The sequence below is a fragment of the Artibeus jamaicensis genome, unplaced genomic scaffold, assembly GCF_021234435.1.
Source record: "Artibeus jamaicensis isolate MK-2021 breed Jamaican fruit bat unplaced genomic scaffold, CSHL_Jam_final scaffold_3307, whole genome shotgun sequence".
NCBI classification, from domain to species: Eukaryota; Metazoa; Chordata; class Mammalia; order Chiroptera; family Phyllostomidae; genus Artibeus; species Artibeus jamaicensis.
Window position 1 is genome coordinate 7,021,026 of NW_026522040.1, and position 18,974 is coordinate 7,039,999.

The 18,974-nt window shown below is 40.7% G+C and overlaps 1 protein-coding gene across 4 annotated transcripts in view; it reads left to right on the forward strand.

The window, feature by feature from the left end:
• The window catches only part of TNPO3 (transportin 3), a 103,637-nt gene that overhangs the window by 74,374 nt on the left and 10,289 nt on the right, over positions 1-18,974 (forward strand). For all 4 annotated transcript variants that reach the window (XM_053657076.1, XM_053657077.1, XM_053657078.1 and 1 more), the window contains 6 exons: positions 194-334; positions 6,917-7,033; positions 7,906-8,000; positions 9,325-9,481; positions 13,383-13,550; positions 17,862-17,974. In XM_053657076.1, coding sequence (XP_053513051.1) covers positions 194-334; positions 6,917-7,033; positions 7,906-8,000; positions 9,325-9,481; positions 13,383-13,550; positions 17,862-17,974 — 791 coding nt within the window. The remainder of the gene's footprint in view (positions 1-193; positions 335-6,916; positions 7,034-7,905; positions 8,001-9,324; positions 9,482-13,382; positions 13,551-17,861; positions 17,975-18,974) is intronic.

Sequence of the window (18,974 nt, forward strand, 5' to 3'; positions counted from 1 at the left end):
TTTTCAGTGACGGGTAGTGTTTTGAATCTCTGCACATACACACATACCCACTGGCTGAATCAGGCCATGTGTGTTCCTATAAAGCTTTACCAGGTAACTTGAAAGCCACATCAGATGTTACCAACTTGAGAACTTTTTTTTCCAGCTTTTAGTTCATTATTTTCTTTCTTCTGCTCTTTCACTTTTAACTCAGATATGGCCAGTTTTATCTGAGACTCTAAATAAGCACCGGGCTGATAATCGGATTGTAGAACGATGTTGCAGGTGCCTCCGCTTCGCTGTTCGCTGTGTAGGCAAAGGATCTGCAGCCCTGCTGCAGCCACTGGTCACACAGGTAAGTTCCATGTGAGAGGGAGAATGCAAGAGTTTGAAACTGGAGCCTGTGGAACAAAATCTCTGCTGATGAAGCCCTTTTGTATTTATTAAACACGAAGGAAAAAACAATTTGAAAGACATGGTGCCTGTGGTAGGGTATTTTGTCTTACAAGGGAAACAGCCTATCTAATCTGTTCTGTATAATGATCGTTTAAATAGTGATACATCCCAGTGTGAAATTTGGAAAAGAGAATGACTTTATGCTCAGTTCTGAGTACCAGTGCTAAGTATTTTTACATTAATTTCCCTTTTTAAAATATGGTAGGTCAAACTTTATTATTTCTTGGCCCAAAGGGATTGTTTTCTATTTTGACCATAGTTGTTCACATAAGTGTCTTGTCAAGATACAAATTTGACTCTTTTTATCACCAAGATTGATATGTAAGTAAGATGGTATGATTTGCTGTATGATGTTCTCTAAGATTATTTCTAGAACTATGTGAGACACCTATCACTGGTAAGTTAGTCCACCAAGTAATTTGTTTGTGTTAAAGTTAACCTCACAGCAGGGCCAGCACTAGATTGAAGCAAGTGAGCGGCCGTTCATGCCGAATTGAGAGCAGTAAGACCAAGTACCAATCCTGCATTTGCAGGACTCTGAACAAGCATCTTCTTAAGTTTTATACCCCTGCTGTGAGGAACACTGCTAGACTATACCCACCCAACCTGAAGGGACTCTTTTTCACCTGGGCAGGGTGGAGGTTTTAAGTAGGTGCACATTCCCCCGACGGTGAGTGCCATCTTAAAATCTGCCCCCTGGTGATTCACTCTTACGAAAGCACCTTCAGACAAGGTCATCCTAGTGCAGTGTCAGTTGACACTGTAAGACCTTGCCTCCTTAAATTGTAGATTTGATTAAAGTTTGTATGAGTATATATTTTAACAGAATTTTAATTTAGTGATTTTCTGTATTCTGAGTATAACAGTGTATGTTTGCAGTTTGGCCATGTCCACCTCTGGTTAAGGGTCCCCTTTGGTGCAATATGTTGTGGGTCCAGTATAACTTGATTTAATGCTCCTTCACTGGTAGAGGATATCTCATGACCTTGATACCTTTTTTTTAAATTCCTGCTAATTAAGATGTGACTGACTCAATAGAGTAGGAAAGTATCTACCTAGGAAGTATATTCTAAAGTTAGCCCATTGACAAAGACTTCTGGCCAAAGTGGAGGTGTAGGTAAACACACTTCACTTCCACATACAACTACAGAAAAAATTACAGCTAAAGTACAAAACAAATAAGAGCCAGATTTGTCAGAAGATCTAGCTGTACGGAAGTCCAACAATCAAGGATTTAAAGAAGGCACATTCATCCAGATGGGTAGGAGGGGCAGAGATGGAGACTTGGAGAAGCTCAGAAAGGTAGTGGAAGGGGCAGTCCCACATTCACATGTAGTGGATAAAAATTGGGAGGGATACCCTGGGAGCAAGCCATCCCAGCTCCAGACCAGACCACCCAGCCCAGGGTCCCAGCGCCAGAAAGATAAGTTTCTGTGATTTCTGGCTGCAAAAGCCAGTGAGGGTTGGGGCAGAAAAAGAAATTGCAAGATTCTCAAGTGACTCCTCTTAAAGGGCCTGCAACGGACTTAAGACTCAAGCAGACCCACCCCCTCTGGGATTCAGCACCAGGGCAACAGCTGGAAGGGCACACACAGCATATGGAGAGAAGGGGAGAAAGTGAAATGACTAGCAAGGGGACAAGTGATGGGGAGATAGCTTCCTCTCGGGCAGTCTCCAGAGGCCAGGCTTGGCCCCACTCCGAGCCCTCCCCACATAGAGTCACAAAGCAGTGAAGCTGGTTGTACTGCCCTGGCAACTACCTAAGGCTCTGCTCACACAATTTACAGGTGCCTTAACAGGCCACACTACTAAGACGGGATCAAAGCAGCTCTACCTAATCCACTGAAACAAACACAGGGAGGCTGCCAAATTGAGGAGACAAGGAAATAGGGCTCAAATGAAAGAATATAACAGAACTCCAGGAAAAGAACTAAATGAAATAAATGGAGATAAACAACCTATCAGATGCAGAGTTCAAAACACTGGTTATCCAGATACTCAAAGAAATCATTGGGTACTACAATAGCATAAAAAAGACATAGGCAGAGATGAAGGATGCATTAAGTGAAATAAAGGAAAATCCACAGGGAACCAACAGTGGAGGGGATGAAGCTGAGATTCATATCAACGGTTTGGAACATAAGGATGAAAACACCATTTCATTAGAATGGCAAGAGAAAAGAATCCAAAAAAAAAATGAGAATAAAATAAGGAGACTCTGGGACATCTCCAAACTTACCAATATCTAAATCATACTGATTTCAGAACTAGAAGAGGAAGAACAAGCAGTTTGAAACTTATTTGAAAAATTAATGACAGAAAAGTTACCTAATTTGGTGAAGGAAATAGATATACAAGTCCCTGAAGCACAGAGTCCCAAACAAGTTGGACCCAAAGAGAACTATACCAAGACGCATCATAATTGCCTGAGGTTAAAGATAAAGAATCTTAAAAGCAGCAAGAGAAAAGCAGATGGTTACTACAAAGGAGTTTCCATAAGACTATAGGCTAATTTCTCAAAAGAGGCTTTGAAGGCTGCTTCTTGGCAAGAAGTATTCAAAGTGATGAAAAGCAAGGAGCTACAACCTAGATTACTCTATCCAGCAAAGGTATCATTTAGCATGGAAGGGCAGGTAAAGTGCTTCCCAGACAAGGTTAAACTAAAGGACCTCATCATCACCAAGCCATTATTATATGAAATGTTGCAGGGACTTATTTAAGAAAAAGATCAAAACTATGAATATTAAAATAGCGATGAAGCACAACTATCAACAACTGAATGTAAAAATCTAAGCAAACAAGTAGAACAGGAACAGAATCACAGATATGGAGATCATTTGAAGTGTTATCAGCTGGGAGGGGAATGTGGGAGAATGAGAAAAAGGTGCAGGGATTAAGAAGTACAAATGGTAGGTACAAAGTAGACAGAAGGATGTTAAGAATAGTATAGGAAATGGAGAAGCCAAAGAACTTATATTCATGACCCATGAACTAAGGGAGGGGATTGCTGGAGGGAATACGGGTACTGGGTAGAGGTGGGCAAAAGGGGGGAAATTGGGACAATTATCATAATAAAATACATTTTAAAAATAAAATTCTGGAAAAATTAAGTCCATGTGACAAAAATTAAGTCCCATAAATAAATAGAGCCAATGGATCTGTAGTTTGTAAATAAAGCTTTACTGAATGATTGCCATGCTTATTTATTTAAGTATTATCTTTTGGCCATTTTTGTGCTACAGTGGTAAATTTGAGTAGTCAGAAGATTGTATGACTGGCAAAGCCTACAATATTTACTATTTGGCCATTTAAGAAAAAGTTTGCCAATGCCTGACTTAAGTAATTATTCATTAAGTAGAGCATATATATGTATATATATATATATTTTTTTAAGGACACAACACAGATTTAAGTTTATAGAGTTGACTTTATATAAGAGCAATGTATGTGTGTTGGGTGGCGCTTTTTTTTTCTTTCATTAGTATTTATTTTATGCTGAATTTACTCCCAGGCCATAAGCTTTTGTTTCTTCAGTTTATTCTTGGGTAGCTTTCTCTTCTGTGCAACTTTCTCTGGTTTAGGAACATTCTGCTCTTTTTCAGTTACGATCATCTCAGCAGGGCAGGGAGAGCCCATGTGTGGTTAACCCACCCGTGAGCTCTGTAAGTTCTGTGCTGCATCTGGGAGCTTTGTTCAGCTGGATGTGTTCAGTGACCAGAGAATCTAGATCTAAACCCTTAAGTTCAGAGTTATTCTCTGCATTCTTAAGTATGTACAGCAAAAATTGAACACTCTTTTCGGGCACTGAACCTGTGTCCCGACTCACTATTTGGCCTGGGCACACCTACCAAGTCTACCATTGTAATGATGAAATGACACACATGGCTTCTTTCAAGGGACATCCTTCAGGTACTTGGTGGCTTTTTAATGGTCTTGATGGTACCCTCAATGGCCTGGGCAGTTTCATGAGTGTTCTTAAAGTCATTACAAAGATTCGAGCCTCTTGATTTATGTGATTTTGTGGGGTTTTCTGGGTCAAATGAAGAACAAGGCATTTTCAGAGGTTACCTCTGGCCACTGTTTGGAAGAGTGTGACGGTATTTTAAATAGGTGAATGTACAGATATGCCTTTTAATTTTTGGAGAATAATAGGTAAAAGTCCCAAACAAATCATTTAATTTAAATGTGTATGTTATGTTAAAAATTTCTTTTCTGGACTTCCACCAAGATGGAGGCATAGGTGGAAGCACTGTGCCTTCTTGCACAACCAAGTTTAAAAACAACAAAAATTTAGCAACAAAAACGCAGCCAAACCACAGAAAATTGAACTATATGGAAGTCTGACAACAACGAACCCTTCAGCTAAACCGGTAAGAGGGGTGGAGTCAGCAGCAGAGTGGGGTCGGGCAGGAAAGATCCACCAGACCGACCCGGCGCAAGACCCAGGTGTGCCAGCAGCGGTGAGTGGATCCCAGGTGTGGAGTAGCAGGAGGCGGACCCACTGAGGGCTCACCTCGGTCACACATTCACGTGCAGATAAACCGGTGAAGGAGCGAACAGTGAGACAGACCGCACAGGCCCCAGCGGCGGGAGTGGCAGAGGGAACCACCATTGTCCCTCTCTGACCCTGCCCCCACATACAGCATCACAAACCAGAGACCTGGGTGGCCCCGCCCTGGTGAACAACTAAGGCTCTGCTCCGCATACGTGCCAGCAGGCACGAACAGATAAAAAAAAAAACACAGCTCAAGAACAACTCAGAGCCCCAGAGCCGATAAATTTAAGTGATGAAGAAATAGCCAAACTTTCAGATGCACAGTTTAAAACACTGGTGATCAGGATGCTTACAGAACTGGTTGATTTTAGTCACAAATTAGAGGAACATATGAAAGCTAAACTAATTGAAATGAAGGGAAATGCACAGGAAACCAATAGTAATGGAAAGGAAACTGGGACTCAAATCAAAGGAGTGGACCAGAAGGAAGAAAAAATGACCAAACAAAAATATGAAGAAACAAGAATTCAGAAAAATGAGGAGAGGCTTAGGAACCTTCAGGACATCTTTAAACGCTCCAACATCCCAATTATAGGGGTACCAGAAGGGGAAGAGGAACAGCCACAAGTGGAAAATTTATTTGAACAAATAATTAAGGAGAAATTCCCCAATCTGGCAAAGGAAATAGACTTCCAGGAAATCCAGGAAGTTCAGAGAGTCCCAAAGAAGTTGGACCCAAGAAGGAACACACCAAGGCACATCATCATTACATTAGCCAAGATTAAAATGAAGGAGAGAATTCTAGAAGCAGCAAGAGCTAAGGGGACAGTCACCTACAAAGGACTTCCCATCAGACTGTCAGAGGATTTCTCAAAAGAGACCTTACAGGCAAGAAGGAGCTGGAAAGAAGTATTTCAAATCATGAAATGCAAGGACCTACATCCAAGATTGCTCTATCCAGCAAAGCTTTCACTTAGAATGGAAGGGCAGATAAAGTGCTTCTCAGATAAGATCAAATTCCAGGAGTTCATCATCACCAAGCCCTTATTATATGAAATGTGAAAGGGACTTACTTATCTAAGAAAAAGAAGTTAAAGAAACATGAACAGTGAAAGGACAGCAAACTCACACTTACTAACCACCACACCTAAAACAAAAGCAAACTAAGAGGACAGCTATATCAGGAGCAGAACCATAGAAATGAAGATCACATGGAGGGTTAGCAACAGGGGAGTGGGAGAAGGAGAAGGGGGGAGAAGGTACAGAAAATAAGTAGCATAGATGGTAGGTAGAAAATAGATAGGGGGGAGGGCAAGAACAGTATGGGAAATATAGAATCTAAAGAACTTGAGACACGTGGTCATAAACTCAAGGGGGGAATGGTGGGGGAGGGGGTGTGCAGGTTAGAGGGGAATGAAGGGGGGAATAGAACAACTGTAATGGCATAATCAATAAAATTTTTAAAAAATTTCTTTTGAGACTGATACCTTGATTGGAAATACTTGTTTTTTATTTAAAAGATTAAATGCAGGGTTTTAGGAGCAACTCAAAATTAAAACAATGCTTTTACACTCTCCAAGATGAGGTCATTGGTATTTTTGTCCCTGCTATGGCTATAGTAATTTAAAAATGAGAGCAACCATTAAATGTTAAAAGATTTGGGTATACTATGTTATGGTTTTATAAATATTACACAATCCTTGGATAAAATAGTTCTTCAATGGCTGCCAGCTTGAAATATGCAACTCTCTTACAACATTGTTTTGGGAAAATAAAAGGTCAAAGGCTTGAAATAAGTCTACATAGAGTAATTGAAAATTATTGAGGAATTGAGCCCTGCTTTTAAAAGTGTCAGCAACACACTTTTCTCTATTATCTGAAAGAGAAGGGACCAGTCTGTCTCTAAATTTCTCCCCCTGCACAACTTTCTAAGTTGATACTTATCGAGGGGTAAAGAGTTGGACTAATTGCTGCTTCCCTTGGCAGATGGTGAATGTGTACCACATACATCAGCATTCCTGTTTCCTGTACCTTGGCAGCATCCTCGTGGATGAGTATGGCATGGAGGAGGGCTGTCGGCAGGGATTACTAGACATGCTCCAGGTATTTTCTTTGGGGGAGTGTAGATGTGTGCTGGACTCGGAGAGCCTAAAGGTCTACGAGTGTGTTCCCTACCATGTCTTTAATTCTGTTGCTTCTTTATCTCTATACCCCAGGCGTGTGGATTTCCTAATAACGAGGTAGAAACTTCCTAGTTCTCTGGACAAGCCTGCTTGGGAGAAAGAGAGATTGACCACATAAATATTATGATAATTACTCCTTAATTTATGCTCTCCAGAAACAGTGTTTTTCCGGCTGGGGAAGTGGGCAGATAGATGTAAAATAAAGGATCTCCATAGAGCTCAATCGTGGTTGTATTTTTAAATTCTTGCCCGGAACATCCAATGAACTAGTTCACTTAGCAGGGATGGTCTTAGGGTAAATAGCATGCATTGAAAAAGCCTCCTGATACACTGCCTTTCCCCTTCCCAGTCACGGTGGTGTGAGAGGGGTACATGAAGTAGTTAAATCATGATGCTCCTTTTTTCCCAGATGTCCTTTCCCTTTATAACTTCTTTTATTACTTCATATATTACTATTAAAACTTCATCTTACCCCCTAGTAGACTGACCATATCTAGGATATAAGCACAGCCTTTACTCAGAAACTTCTAAAGCTTCAAAATGACATCTATCCACTTTTATCTAGTAAAATCCATATTTTCAACCCTTTCTGAAATGTGGATCTCATATGTGAAAACTGTTAATGTCAGCTGAGAAAGATTTCTGTCTTCCTTTTCTTGATCTTATTATTTTTGTCTTTTCTTGTCTGTGCTTCCCCTCTTTGTTTCTGTGTATACGTTGTGATATTTAGCAAGTCTGAACGCTGTAGCATTTATAGACAAGCATTTGTTTTAATATCACCTCTGTTTTTAGGCACTGTGCTTCCCCACCTTTCAGCTTCTAGAGCAGCAGAATGGGCTCCAGAATCACCCTGACACTGTGGATGACCTGTTCAGACTAGCCACCAGGTCAGTTCTTCCAAAGAGCAACCCTTTCTTTTATTGTCCGTCCAATCACTTCTTAGTCTTGTCACCTATCACTTGACTGTTTTCTTCTGTGCTACATGAGGTAAGCGGAGTACATAGATTAATGATTCATAACCCAGAGCTAAATTTTGAGCCAAAATATGCTCAGAAGTGAGGAGGAGGAGGAGTTGGGTGGGGACAGGAAAAAGTAGCTCATTTCCTATCATGAAGGAGGGAACACACACGTGACAATAAAAATGAGCTTGATAAAAATATTCGACTAGGTCATTGCTAAAGTTCCCTGTGGTTGTTAGTTTGTACACTGCTCTGATGTCATGCTCCGCCTTTTTCCTTGAGTAGTGTCCTTTAGGTATAATTATATCTCAGGGAAAAAAATTTAGGGTTAAAAGGTGCCTTAGAAGTTATCTGGTGCTTTACTTCCCAGCTCTGCCTGCTACCTTACCTAGTACTTAAATTTCTTTTATCAGTACACTGACATTGCCAAACCTTTGCATTCCTTCTTAGTTCCTAGCTAAGGAATTTGAATCAAATCAGGTAGTGAACATAAAAACATTTTTTAAAGTTATTAAATACATATTTTAAAAACATTAAATATATATAATTATACATGTAATGTATTTTATCATTTACAAATGTAAAGTAGTATTGACTTGACTAATTCATCTCAGAGTTGAACACTTTTTGTTAGTTTTTGGACAAGTTAGAAAGTCTCCTTTTTTTCCCCATATGGCACAGTGAGTTGTCAACCTCTGTTTTCCCAAGATGTGTTCCTTGAAAATTAATCCCTATAGATGTTCTTTGTACAGACAGTTACTTGGTAAAATATTCAGAAAAATATTGTGTCTTTTTCTTAGAGATTCTCCACGTACATTAAATGATCTGAGAAACCTTGTGAAAAACTGAGTGGAAAGTAATAGAGTTTCCATGTACCTCCTGCTCCCCCCGTGCCCACCACCTTCCTCACTGTCAGCATCCCTCACCGGAGTGGTTTATTGGTTAAGAACCGATGAGCCTGCATGGACACGTGATCACCCCAAATCTGTAGTTTATATTAGATTTCATTCCTGGTGGTGTCCCTTCTGTGAGTTTGGACAAGTGTATGGTGACATGTAGCCACCATTACAGTAGCGCACAGAATAGTTTCACCGCCCTAAAAACGCCCTCTGCTGCACCCGTTCATCTCTTCTTCCCCCTCAACCCAAGCAACCACTGAGCTTTTCTACTTTCTCCCTAGTTGTGCCTTCTGCTGTGGCTGCTTTTTATAGCCTTTTCCTGTCATTTACACCTAGCTTGTCTTTCCATCCAGGTTTATTCAGCGCAGCCCAGTTACCTTGCTGAGGAGCCAGGTGGTAATCCCTATCTTACAGTGGGCCATTGCCTCCACCACCCTGGACCACCGGGACGCCAACTGTAGTGTCATGAGGTTCCTGCGAGACCTCATCCATACAGGAGTAGCCAACGATGTAAGTATGAACATTCTAGCTTTTCTACTTTGCAGCTCATTCTCTTTTCAGACCACTTCCTCATGTCTTTGGCTGTTTCTGCCTCCTTATTTGATCCGTATTGGTTAGGCCTATACCAGAGCGGACCAGTCACTAACCTAAAAAGCGGTTCACAAAGTTTTCAAAGGTAGATTTGGCTAGATGTAGAATAGAATTGAAGGGAAGGGACAACAGTGAAGAAGTAAGCAAGTATGTGAATACGTGCTAATCATTATTGAGAAATCTGGTAGTAAAAGGACAGAGAAAAATAAGAAAACTGGAAGTTAAAGGCCGTTAGAAGTGAAAGGCAGTTTTTAAAAAGTTATTTTTTCAAGATAGAAATATATTTGTATTCAAAGACTATAAGAAGAAAAAATACTTTTGATACAAAAATTATCTGATGGAAGTCTTCAATTCTTATTTCAGTTGGTTTTAAAAAGAAAATAAGCATACTTTGCTATTTTTCACAGAAAAAAGATTTTAAAATTTGCTACACTTAATCTTTTTTATTTAAAAAAATAATTTTTTCTTATATTCTAGAGAGAGGGGAAGGAGGGTGAGAGAGAGGGAGAGAAACATCGATCTCACATTGTTGCTTCTGGTGCGTGTCCCAACTGGGAACCAAACCTACAACCCAGGCATGTGCCCGGATGGGGAATTAAACCTGCACCCGACCTTTCAGTATTCAGGACAACACCCAGCCGACTGAGCCACACCAGCCAGGATGCTACCCTTAATATTTAACCATTGTGTCTCTTCTGCCTTCTATTCATGAAAAATCTAAGGGATAATCTCAGCTGAAACCCATGCCCATTTCCTTGATACTAAACTGTTATTTTCTTCCCGATCACAAAACATTTAGTATACTTTTGCGAATCTACCTGCCGTATAATATATGTACTTTCTTCCCCTGGAGAGAGAAATTGCTAGACCAGAGATTTTCAACCTTTTTCATTTCATGCCACACATAAACTGATTACTCAAATTTTGTGGCACACACACAATATATATATCTTTTTGCCAATATAACAAAAAAAGTAAGTATAATTTTGATTTGTTCACACTGGATGCCTATTGTATTGGCTGTTGTTGATTTATTTTTATTATGCTATTATAGTTGTACCCATTTTTCCCCCTTTACCCTCCTCCACCCAGTACTCCTCACTCCCTCCAGCAATTCCCCATGGTTTGTTTATGTCCGTGGATCATGCAAGTCCATCATGCAACTCCAAATTGGCAACTCCATTTCCCGTACTGTTCTTAAAATCCCCCTGCCTGTTCTGTACCTACCAAATTGTAATTCTTAATCCCTTTACCTTTTTCCCCATTCCCCCAAATGCCCCTCCCAACTGGCCACCATCCCAGTGTTGCCCATATCTATGATTCTGTTTCTGTTCTGCTTATTTGCTTAGTTTGTTTTTTTAGATTCAATTGTTGATAGTTAATGTATTTATTGCCATTTTTAATGTCCATAGTTCTGATCTTCTTTTTCTTAAGCAAGTCCCTATAACATTTTATATAATAATGGTGCGGTGATGATGAAATCCTTTAGCTTTACCCTAACTGGGAAGCACTGTATCTGCCTTTTGATTCTAAAGGAAGCTTTGCTGGTTATAGTAATCTAGGTTGTAGGTTCTTGCTTTTCATTGCTTTGAATACTTCTTGCCAGTCCCTTCTAGCCTGCAAGGTTTCTTTTGAGAAATTAGCCTACAGTCTTATGGGAACAGCTTTGTAGGTTAACTATTTGCTTTTCTCTTGCTGCTTTTAAGATTTCCCCTTTATCTTTAACCTTTGGCATTTTAATTATGATGTGTTTTGGTGTGGCCCTCTCTGCATTCCTCTTGTTTGGTACTCTCCTTCCTGGACTTGTATGTCTATTTTTTTCACCAAATTAAGGAAGTTTTCTTTTATTATTTTTTCAAACAGATTTTCAATTTCTTGCTCTTTCTCTTCTTCTGTCACCCCTATGTTGCGAATATGGAACGTTTGAAGTTGTCCCAGAGGCTCCTTACACCATCCTCGATTTTTTGAATTTCCTTTTCTTCTTGCTATAATGATTGAATGTCTTCCTTATGTTCTTTTTTTCCTTATATTCCAAATTATTGATTTGATTCTTGGCTTCATCCACTCTGCTCTTGATTCCTGGTCAATTGTTTTTTATTTTAATTAGTGTATCCTTCATTTCTGCCTGGGTCTTTTTTATGCTGTTCAAGTACCCACTGAGTTCCTTAAGCCTCCTTATAACCAGTGTTTTGAACTGTGCTTCTGATAGATTGCATATCTCCATTTTGTTTAGTTTTTGTAGAGGTTTGACCTATTCTTTCATTTGGACCATGTTTCTTTGTCCCCTCATTTTGGCAGCCTCCCTGTGTTTATTTCTATGTATCAGGGGGAGCTGCTTTAACTCTGTGTCTTGGTAGCATGGGCTAAAGTATAAAGTAGTAGGTGTCCTTTAGGGTCCAGTGGCACAGACTCCCCTTTCACCCAAGCTGGGGCTTCGAGGTGCACCCTCCATGTGGCCTGAGGACACCCTCCTCTTGTAGATGAATCTTGATTGCTGTCAGCAGGTCAGTGGGAGAGATTTATGCAGTCCAAAGAACTGGTAGGACTGGCTGTGACCCTTGGCCAGCAACCACCTTCCTCTGTTGCTTGTAGTAGTGGTTGGGTGGTGTTCTGAGGTGGTCTGTAACCATCCACTGGGTGCACAGGCTCTGGGGTTTCCAGGTGGTGCAGGCCAAGGTCAGCCTTCACCTGTGTTCTGTCTGGGGCCACTTAGCATAAGCTGTGAAGTCATCTGCAGGTGGCTGCTGCTGTTGCAGGAGGTCCGGGGCCACTCAGTGAGAGGTACAGGACTGGGCTCAGGTGTTGCTTGTGTGAGTGGATTTAGGAAGGTCTGAAGCCTGCACCTGGCCCAGCCCTTCATATGGAAAAGCTACTGTTACTAGGGTGGGAGGGTTGCTTGGGTGGGCCCGTAAGTTGGATGGGGTGGACTCTTAGGTACTCGTCAGGGTGAGGGTTTCTGTGTGAACCAGGTTGATGGAGATTCAGATATGTGCCTCCATGCCATGGCTCTGTGTATGGGAAAGCTCAGAAAAGGTACCAGGGCCACTGTCTGCAGTTCTCTCTGGGAGGAGGCTGTCCCTCAGCTCTTGCCCTTGCCAGGCCTTCAGTTCCTCCCCGTGTGCCACTGGTTCCCTTCAAGGTGTTACCTGGGTGCTAGAGCCCAGAGGAAATGAGTCCATATAAGTCCATGTGCAGTATGAGGCCCTTTAAGAGAAGAGCACTGAGAATTCATAGTTTCTTCCTCTGAAATTCATAGTTTCTTCCCCCACTGATTTTTACAACCACAATTTATGGAAGTTATCTTTCTGGCACTGGGACATGGGGCTGGGTAGTCTGGTGTGGGGCTGGGATCCCTCACTCCTGAGATACCCCCTCTGTTTCACGTCCACCGCATGTGGGTTTGGGACTAGCCGGGTCCCCAGTTCCGCATCTCTGCATCTCCAACCCTCTGTCCCACCTACCTGTCTGGATGAATGTGGTTTCTTTAATTTCTTAGTTGTTGGACTCCCATACAGCTCAATTTTCTGACAGTTCTGAGTGAGATTTGTTCTGTAGTTTAGCTGTAATTTTGCTGTGGTTGTGTAAGGAGGCGAGCTGCGTTTACCTACACCTGTGTGTTGACTGGAAGTACTCATTTTCTTATTTGACAGTCCCAGGGAAAAGAGGTCAGTAGCCCTGACTAAATAGTCAAGTATTGAGTGTTTTAAAAATTCTTACAGCACACCAGTTTAATTAAAAGGTACTAAGTTAAAGGAAAAAGAATACTTGTTATTTGAAATGTTGAAATGAGAACTAATCCATTGCTTCTGTCTTCTGACAGCACGAAGATGACTTTGAATTACGGAAAGAACTGATTGGACAGGTGATGAACCAGCTTGGACAGCAACTTGTAAGCCAGCTGCTCCACACGTGCTGCTTCTGTCTCCCCCCATACACCCTGCCGGATGTTGCCGAAGTGCTCTGGGAGATCATGCAGGTTGACAGACCGGTAAGACTATTTTCAATAGGAACCCATTGCTCCCAGCCCCAAACTTCAGTTTCCTGCAGCCAACTATAACTTTGAAACCAGCCCTGTTGTACGTTCGTGAAACCTAATTTAGGCACATTGCTAAATTTAATTATTAGATGGAAGGGCTTATATGAGGCCATTAATTCATCACTGGCTTCTCGAAAGCATATATTTGTCACTGTCCTAAAGCTTACATATTACCAGGAGTAAATACAAAACATTGACTTCAGCTCTGTGGCTATCAAATGAAAAATTGGTTCACTTGTGGGAAATGCCCCAAAACCACTCATACGGTATTAGACGTTACTCAGGACGTGTTAGTTCACTCCGTGCTCCTTAGATAATAGTGTATGGTTCCCTGGTAACACATCTAGTCAGAGCATTTGGAGGCATATAGATATAAAACTAGCCCACGTTGTATACTTGGATTTCTTTCCCCGTTAGATTTATTTGCTTCCTGTCTTTATTCTTCAGCCAAGTTGTTTATCACCTAAGCATGGAAATTTGTTTTACACTATCCAGTAATGTCCAAAAGCTTTCAGTCCTGGGCCCTCGTGACCATAAATCACATTATATATACTGCATGAAAGTTTTGAGTGTAGCGATAAGGTATAACAGCTTATAAATTATTTTAAAAATAGGATTTATAATTTTTAATGTTAATATAAAAACAGTTCCAAAAAGTACCCAGTTGGATCTAGCTAAAGTGAGCTGTCTTCCAGAAGAGGAAAATCCAGATATATGAGTATCTTAGAATTTTGAAGTCCTGCTATGTATCATTGATGGCAGTTCTTAGCCTCAGTTTCAGCAGTTTCACAAAAGGTAGTGCATTTTTACTATTACACTTAATATTACTGGGCCAGAATCTCTGCCTGGTCTGATATGTTCATCTCCAAAGTTCAGTGACTGTCTTAGTGGCATATGCTTTACTTGACCTTTGGCTCAAACAAAAAACAATCAAATGTAGGATGGATACTTAATAGATTTCTTACGTTTTTGTTAGGTTTGTACTTCAGAAACAGCCACATGTACTTTAATTCTTACATATCAAACTCTGTGAGGCTCCTTCAAGACTGGTTTTATCAAATAGCTCTGCAGTTCTTCCATACAAGCTTAGGTGCTTATAAACAAATAAGTTGTACCAACGGTACCCATTGCTGGTTGTTCACTATGTGTGCTCTTTCAGTCTAATACAGGAGGGTTTTCATGTTTTCCTACAGAAAGTTCTCTGTGAGCCTGGGGACCAACAACTTTAATTCCAAAAGTCCTTGACATGAAAAATAAAATTTCCATACTTTTTGACTTTTTTACAAATGTACTTGATTCCCAGGTAACAGAAGACATTATATAAATTTGATTTTGCAAAAAACATTCTTGATTTGTAAACAGTTAAATGCTAACAGAAGAAGAAAATGAGAACAGCAGGTTTGGGCAGGAGCAGAAACTAGGTAGCTGTGTGCACTTCACAGTTTGCTGTAGACCCATGTATTGTCAAGCAATTTAAAGTGATGGTTTTCACCCTGACCGGGTGGCTCAGTGGATTGAGCACCGACCCGTGAACCAAAAGGTCTTCTGTTTGATTCCCAGTGCCTGGGTATGCAGGCCAGTCCCTGGCTGTGGGCGTGGGAGGGGAACCACTTAGTGTTTCTCTCCCTCTCTTTTTCCCTCCCTGATCCTCTCTCTAAAAATAAATAAATTTAAAAAAAGAATAAATTGATGGTTTTCTATAAACATCAACTACAAAAGGAACTCTTTCTTACATAAATTTGGGTTGTTTATACCCTATAAATAAACTGATTAAAACTGTAACTAAGGATTTAAGTCCAAGGAAAATTTACATTCTTGTATTTTCTTAATCATACGGTTTTCAAAGTTTACAAAGTTTTCAAAAGAAGATGACACACCAGATTTGTCTCTTGACTTGAGTGAAATGTGAGAGCGCTTCCCTCTTTCCCCCCTTTCTTTGTTGGATACCCACCTGTGACAAATTAATTCAGTATTTTCAACCTAATTTCTCAGATTTCCTTTACTAAAAGGTGACGGGGCTCACTATATGCTAGCTAATTACTTTTTGCTTTTTAGGGGTTTTTTGGAAAGTAGTTTATTTAGAGAGAGGGGAAGGGAAAGGGAGAGAGGGAGAAATATCAGTGTGCCTGCCACGTGTCCCCAAATGGGACCCAGCTTGGCCCACAACCCAGGCATGTGCCCTAACTGGGAGTTGAACCGGCAACCCTTTGGTTCATAGGCCGGTACTTAATCCACTGAGCCATACCAGCTGGGGCCAAATTAGTTTCTTAATGTTTTTGTTGGGGGGGGGGTGCTACTATAGTTAACTTTTGAGTGGTTTTTGGATACTAAAACTTTGTCAGTTAAGGATTATTCCTGAATCTTTTGCCCCTGCTTGTCTTGTTTGTTTGTTTGTTTGTTTGAATACAGTGTTGTCTTCCTTGAGGAATCCATTTGGAAAATTTTGCAGTACTTTTTTTTTTTAAATAAGGAAAGGTTTGTTGATGGAAAAGGTGCCAACCAAGAAGATGGGAGACTTAGTTGTGTCTCAAATCCATCTTAAGAAAGTACAGAGCTCAACTTTCTTGGCTGTCAGGTGAAGAAGTGGGAGGGACAAGAGGGGATTGTGGGCCACAGACATCTGGGTACCAGCGGGGGTCCAGCAAAGATTGTGACACTTCTTTGTTCGTTGGCTGTTAACTCTAGTTGATGTGAATCCTATTATGGACTTTCTGCAAATAGTTTTGAATTTCCTGTATGTGAGGGTTTATTGCACTTGTTTCCTGTATAATCCAGTGCAATGGCACAGATTCTAATGGTCTCATCACATCCTTACTGATGACACTGTTGGCAGAGAAAACGGCACCAGGTGTTAGACTGGTAGAGTCAGACCAGACCTCAATTCAGCAACCTCGATGCTTGAGTTCTGGTTGAGAACGGATGTAGAGCCAAGACTCAAACTGTAAGAGAAAGTTTATTTAGAAAGTCACAGAAGTGAAAGAAATGAGCTGTAGAAGAAATGGACTCCAGGAAACAAGTTACAGAGGCGAAAGAAGGGCCTTCGGAGCTTAGAGAAAAAAGGTGAAGGTAATGCGCCTGGAGGAAGCAATGGAGTGAGGGTGAGGCACAGGCGTCTTCCCAGGAGGGGAATGCACTGCCCTGCAGTGTTCTGTAAGCATTCTTAGTAGACTGTTTACTTGTGCTCTGGTCTGTTATCATAAATTAACATAACGGGAAGACATATAATGTAAAAAAATTAGCTGAAAACTGTAACCAGAGTATCCATCCTACTTAAGAAAGACATGAAAGGAATCATTGGCGTGTCTCAGTGGATTGAGCACTGGCCTGCCAGACAACAGGTTCCCAGTTTGGTCTCCAGTTTGATTCCCACTCAGGGCACAAGCCTGGTTTGCTGGCCAGGTCTCTAGTTGGGGGTGAATCGATCTTTCTTTCACAGATAATGTTTTTCTCCCCTTCTTTCTCCCTCCCTTCTCCTCTAAAAAGAAATAAAAATAAAATCTTTTTCAAAATAAAGAAAAATTAGAACTAACTCAAAGAACAATTTAACTGAAAATAAGGAACCAGAGGAAGTCTCTATAATTTTGATTTATAGTTTGACAAGGAAGGAAGGGGTGTGAGTGCCAGGAATTTTAGTGTATATGAAAGGAATAAAGAGATCTCGTTTGGATATAAGTAAATTCTTTTAAATAAAAAGAGTGAACAACAGAAGAACTTTCTAACCCCCAAAACGAGCAGGTAACAACAAAGGAACTTATTGATATGACCTCTGCTGAGAGAGATGACCTTAAAATACTTTAATTTCTGGATTCATGTTACATACATACCTTTTTGACACCTTGACTTACTATACTTTTTGTCTCTGCTTTCTGGTACCTGAACCTTTGCTTTGATTGCCTTTAATCTTTATGCTCAAGAGATTTCTGGCAGCTATTTATTTTTTTAAAATATTACATAAGTTTAATGTCAGGAACAGAACAATAGCCTCATCCAGAAGATACTTCCCTTTCGAGGTACAAGGCTCTTTCTGAAATGATGCCTGCTGCCTCTTTGAAGGGAAGTCTGGGCTTGCCTTTTTAGCTGATTCCAACCCCCAGAGGGTTGGAAGGCCTAAAGATAGTACTTTTTAAATTTTTGTACTAGCTTCTAAGTCTGGGGGAACTAATGCTACTGAGGAAAACCTGTGGGTTTGTGTTATTACCTGTAGAGTCCCAGTTGAGTGAGCCCTGCCTCCTTTAAAATCGCATGTTCCTCTTCTTGGTGCAGACTTTCTGCCGATGGTTAGAGAACTCCTTGAAAGGTTTGCCAAAAGAAACAACTGTGGGAGCCGTCACAGTGACACACAAGCAACTCACAGATTTCCACAAACAAGTCACTAGGTGAGTGACGATTTTTTGTTTTCTTTGTTGTTTTTTTTTAAAGGAATGTGAACAGCAGCTGGGGCGTATAGAAAAAAGTATCTGTTTCTTATTGCCATCTTAGTTTCAGATCTACCCGAGAGTTTTTGTGTGTGTGCCTTTGTATACTCATGATTTAGTGTCTGTGTAGCCTTGAATTACACAGATTGTCCTTGGAAACCAGTCTTGGGGAAAAGATGACCATGTGGTAGATATGTGTGTTGGTTTTATTGTACTTATTAACTGTTAAAAGATCTTAATGAGTCAGCGGAAACATTATTTCTTCCAAAGGAAGAACACGCTGAGCAGCACACTACCCTGCAGGAGATCTGTTTTCTTTTGGAAGTCCTTCTCAATTCTCATTTCTATTCAGGGGTCAAGAATGCAGGTGCCTGAATAGGTGGAGTGTGGCTTGGAACACATGGGGTGATGTAAACCGCAGTGAACGGGGAGGTTTTTGCCATGCCTCAAGATACTCCAATCCTGCTTTCATGCAGACCAAACATAACATTTCTCTGGGACGCGTTAGGCCTGTGAGCTACTTACTTATGGCTCCATTAAAATGTTAAATGTACATAAGAGTGTTATTTTACAGTTAATATAATAAACATTTTATATAGCTTTCTAATTGCTGGGCTATACAGGTATTGCCTGATTTCATTACAGTACTGCTATTGGTAGAGATTTTGTTTTGTTTTGTTTGTTTCATTTTTTCAGTATCGTACAGACAATAGGGAAAATCTAGCCTTTCCTTCTTTTGACCACTTTTTTTTTCCTATGGGAAGAAAAAAGGAAGCACAGTCAAACCTTGATTAATAATTAGCATTCTTTTTTTTTAAAGATTTTATTTATTTATCTTTAGAGGGGAAGGGAAGGAGAGAGGGAGAGAAATGTCAGTGTATGGTTGCCTCTCGTGTGTCCCCTGCTGAGAATTCGCCTGCAACCCAGGCATCTGCCCTGACTGGGAATCGAAGGGGTGACC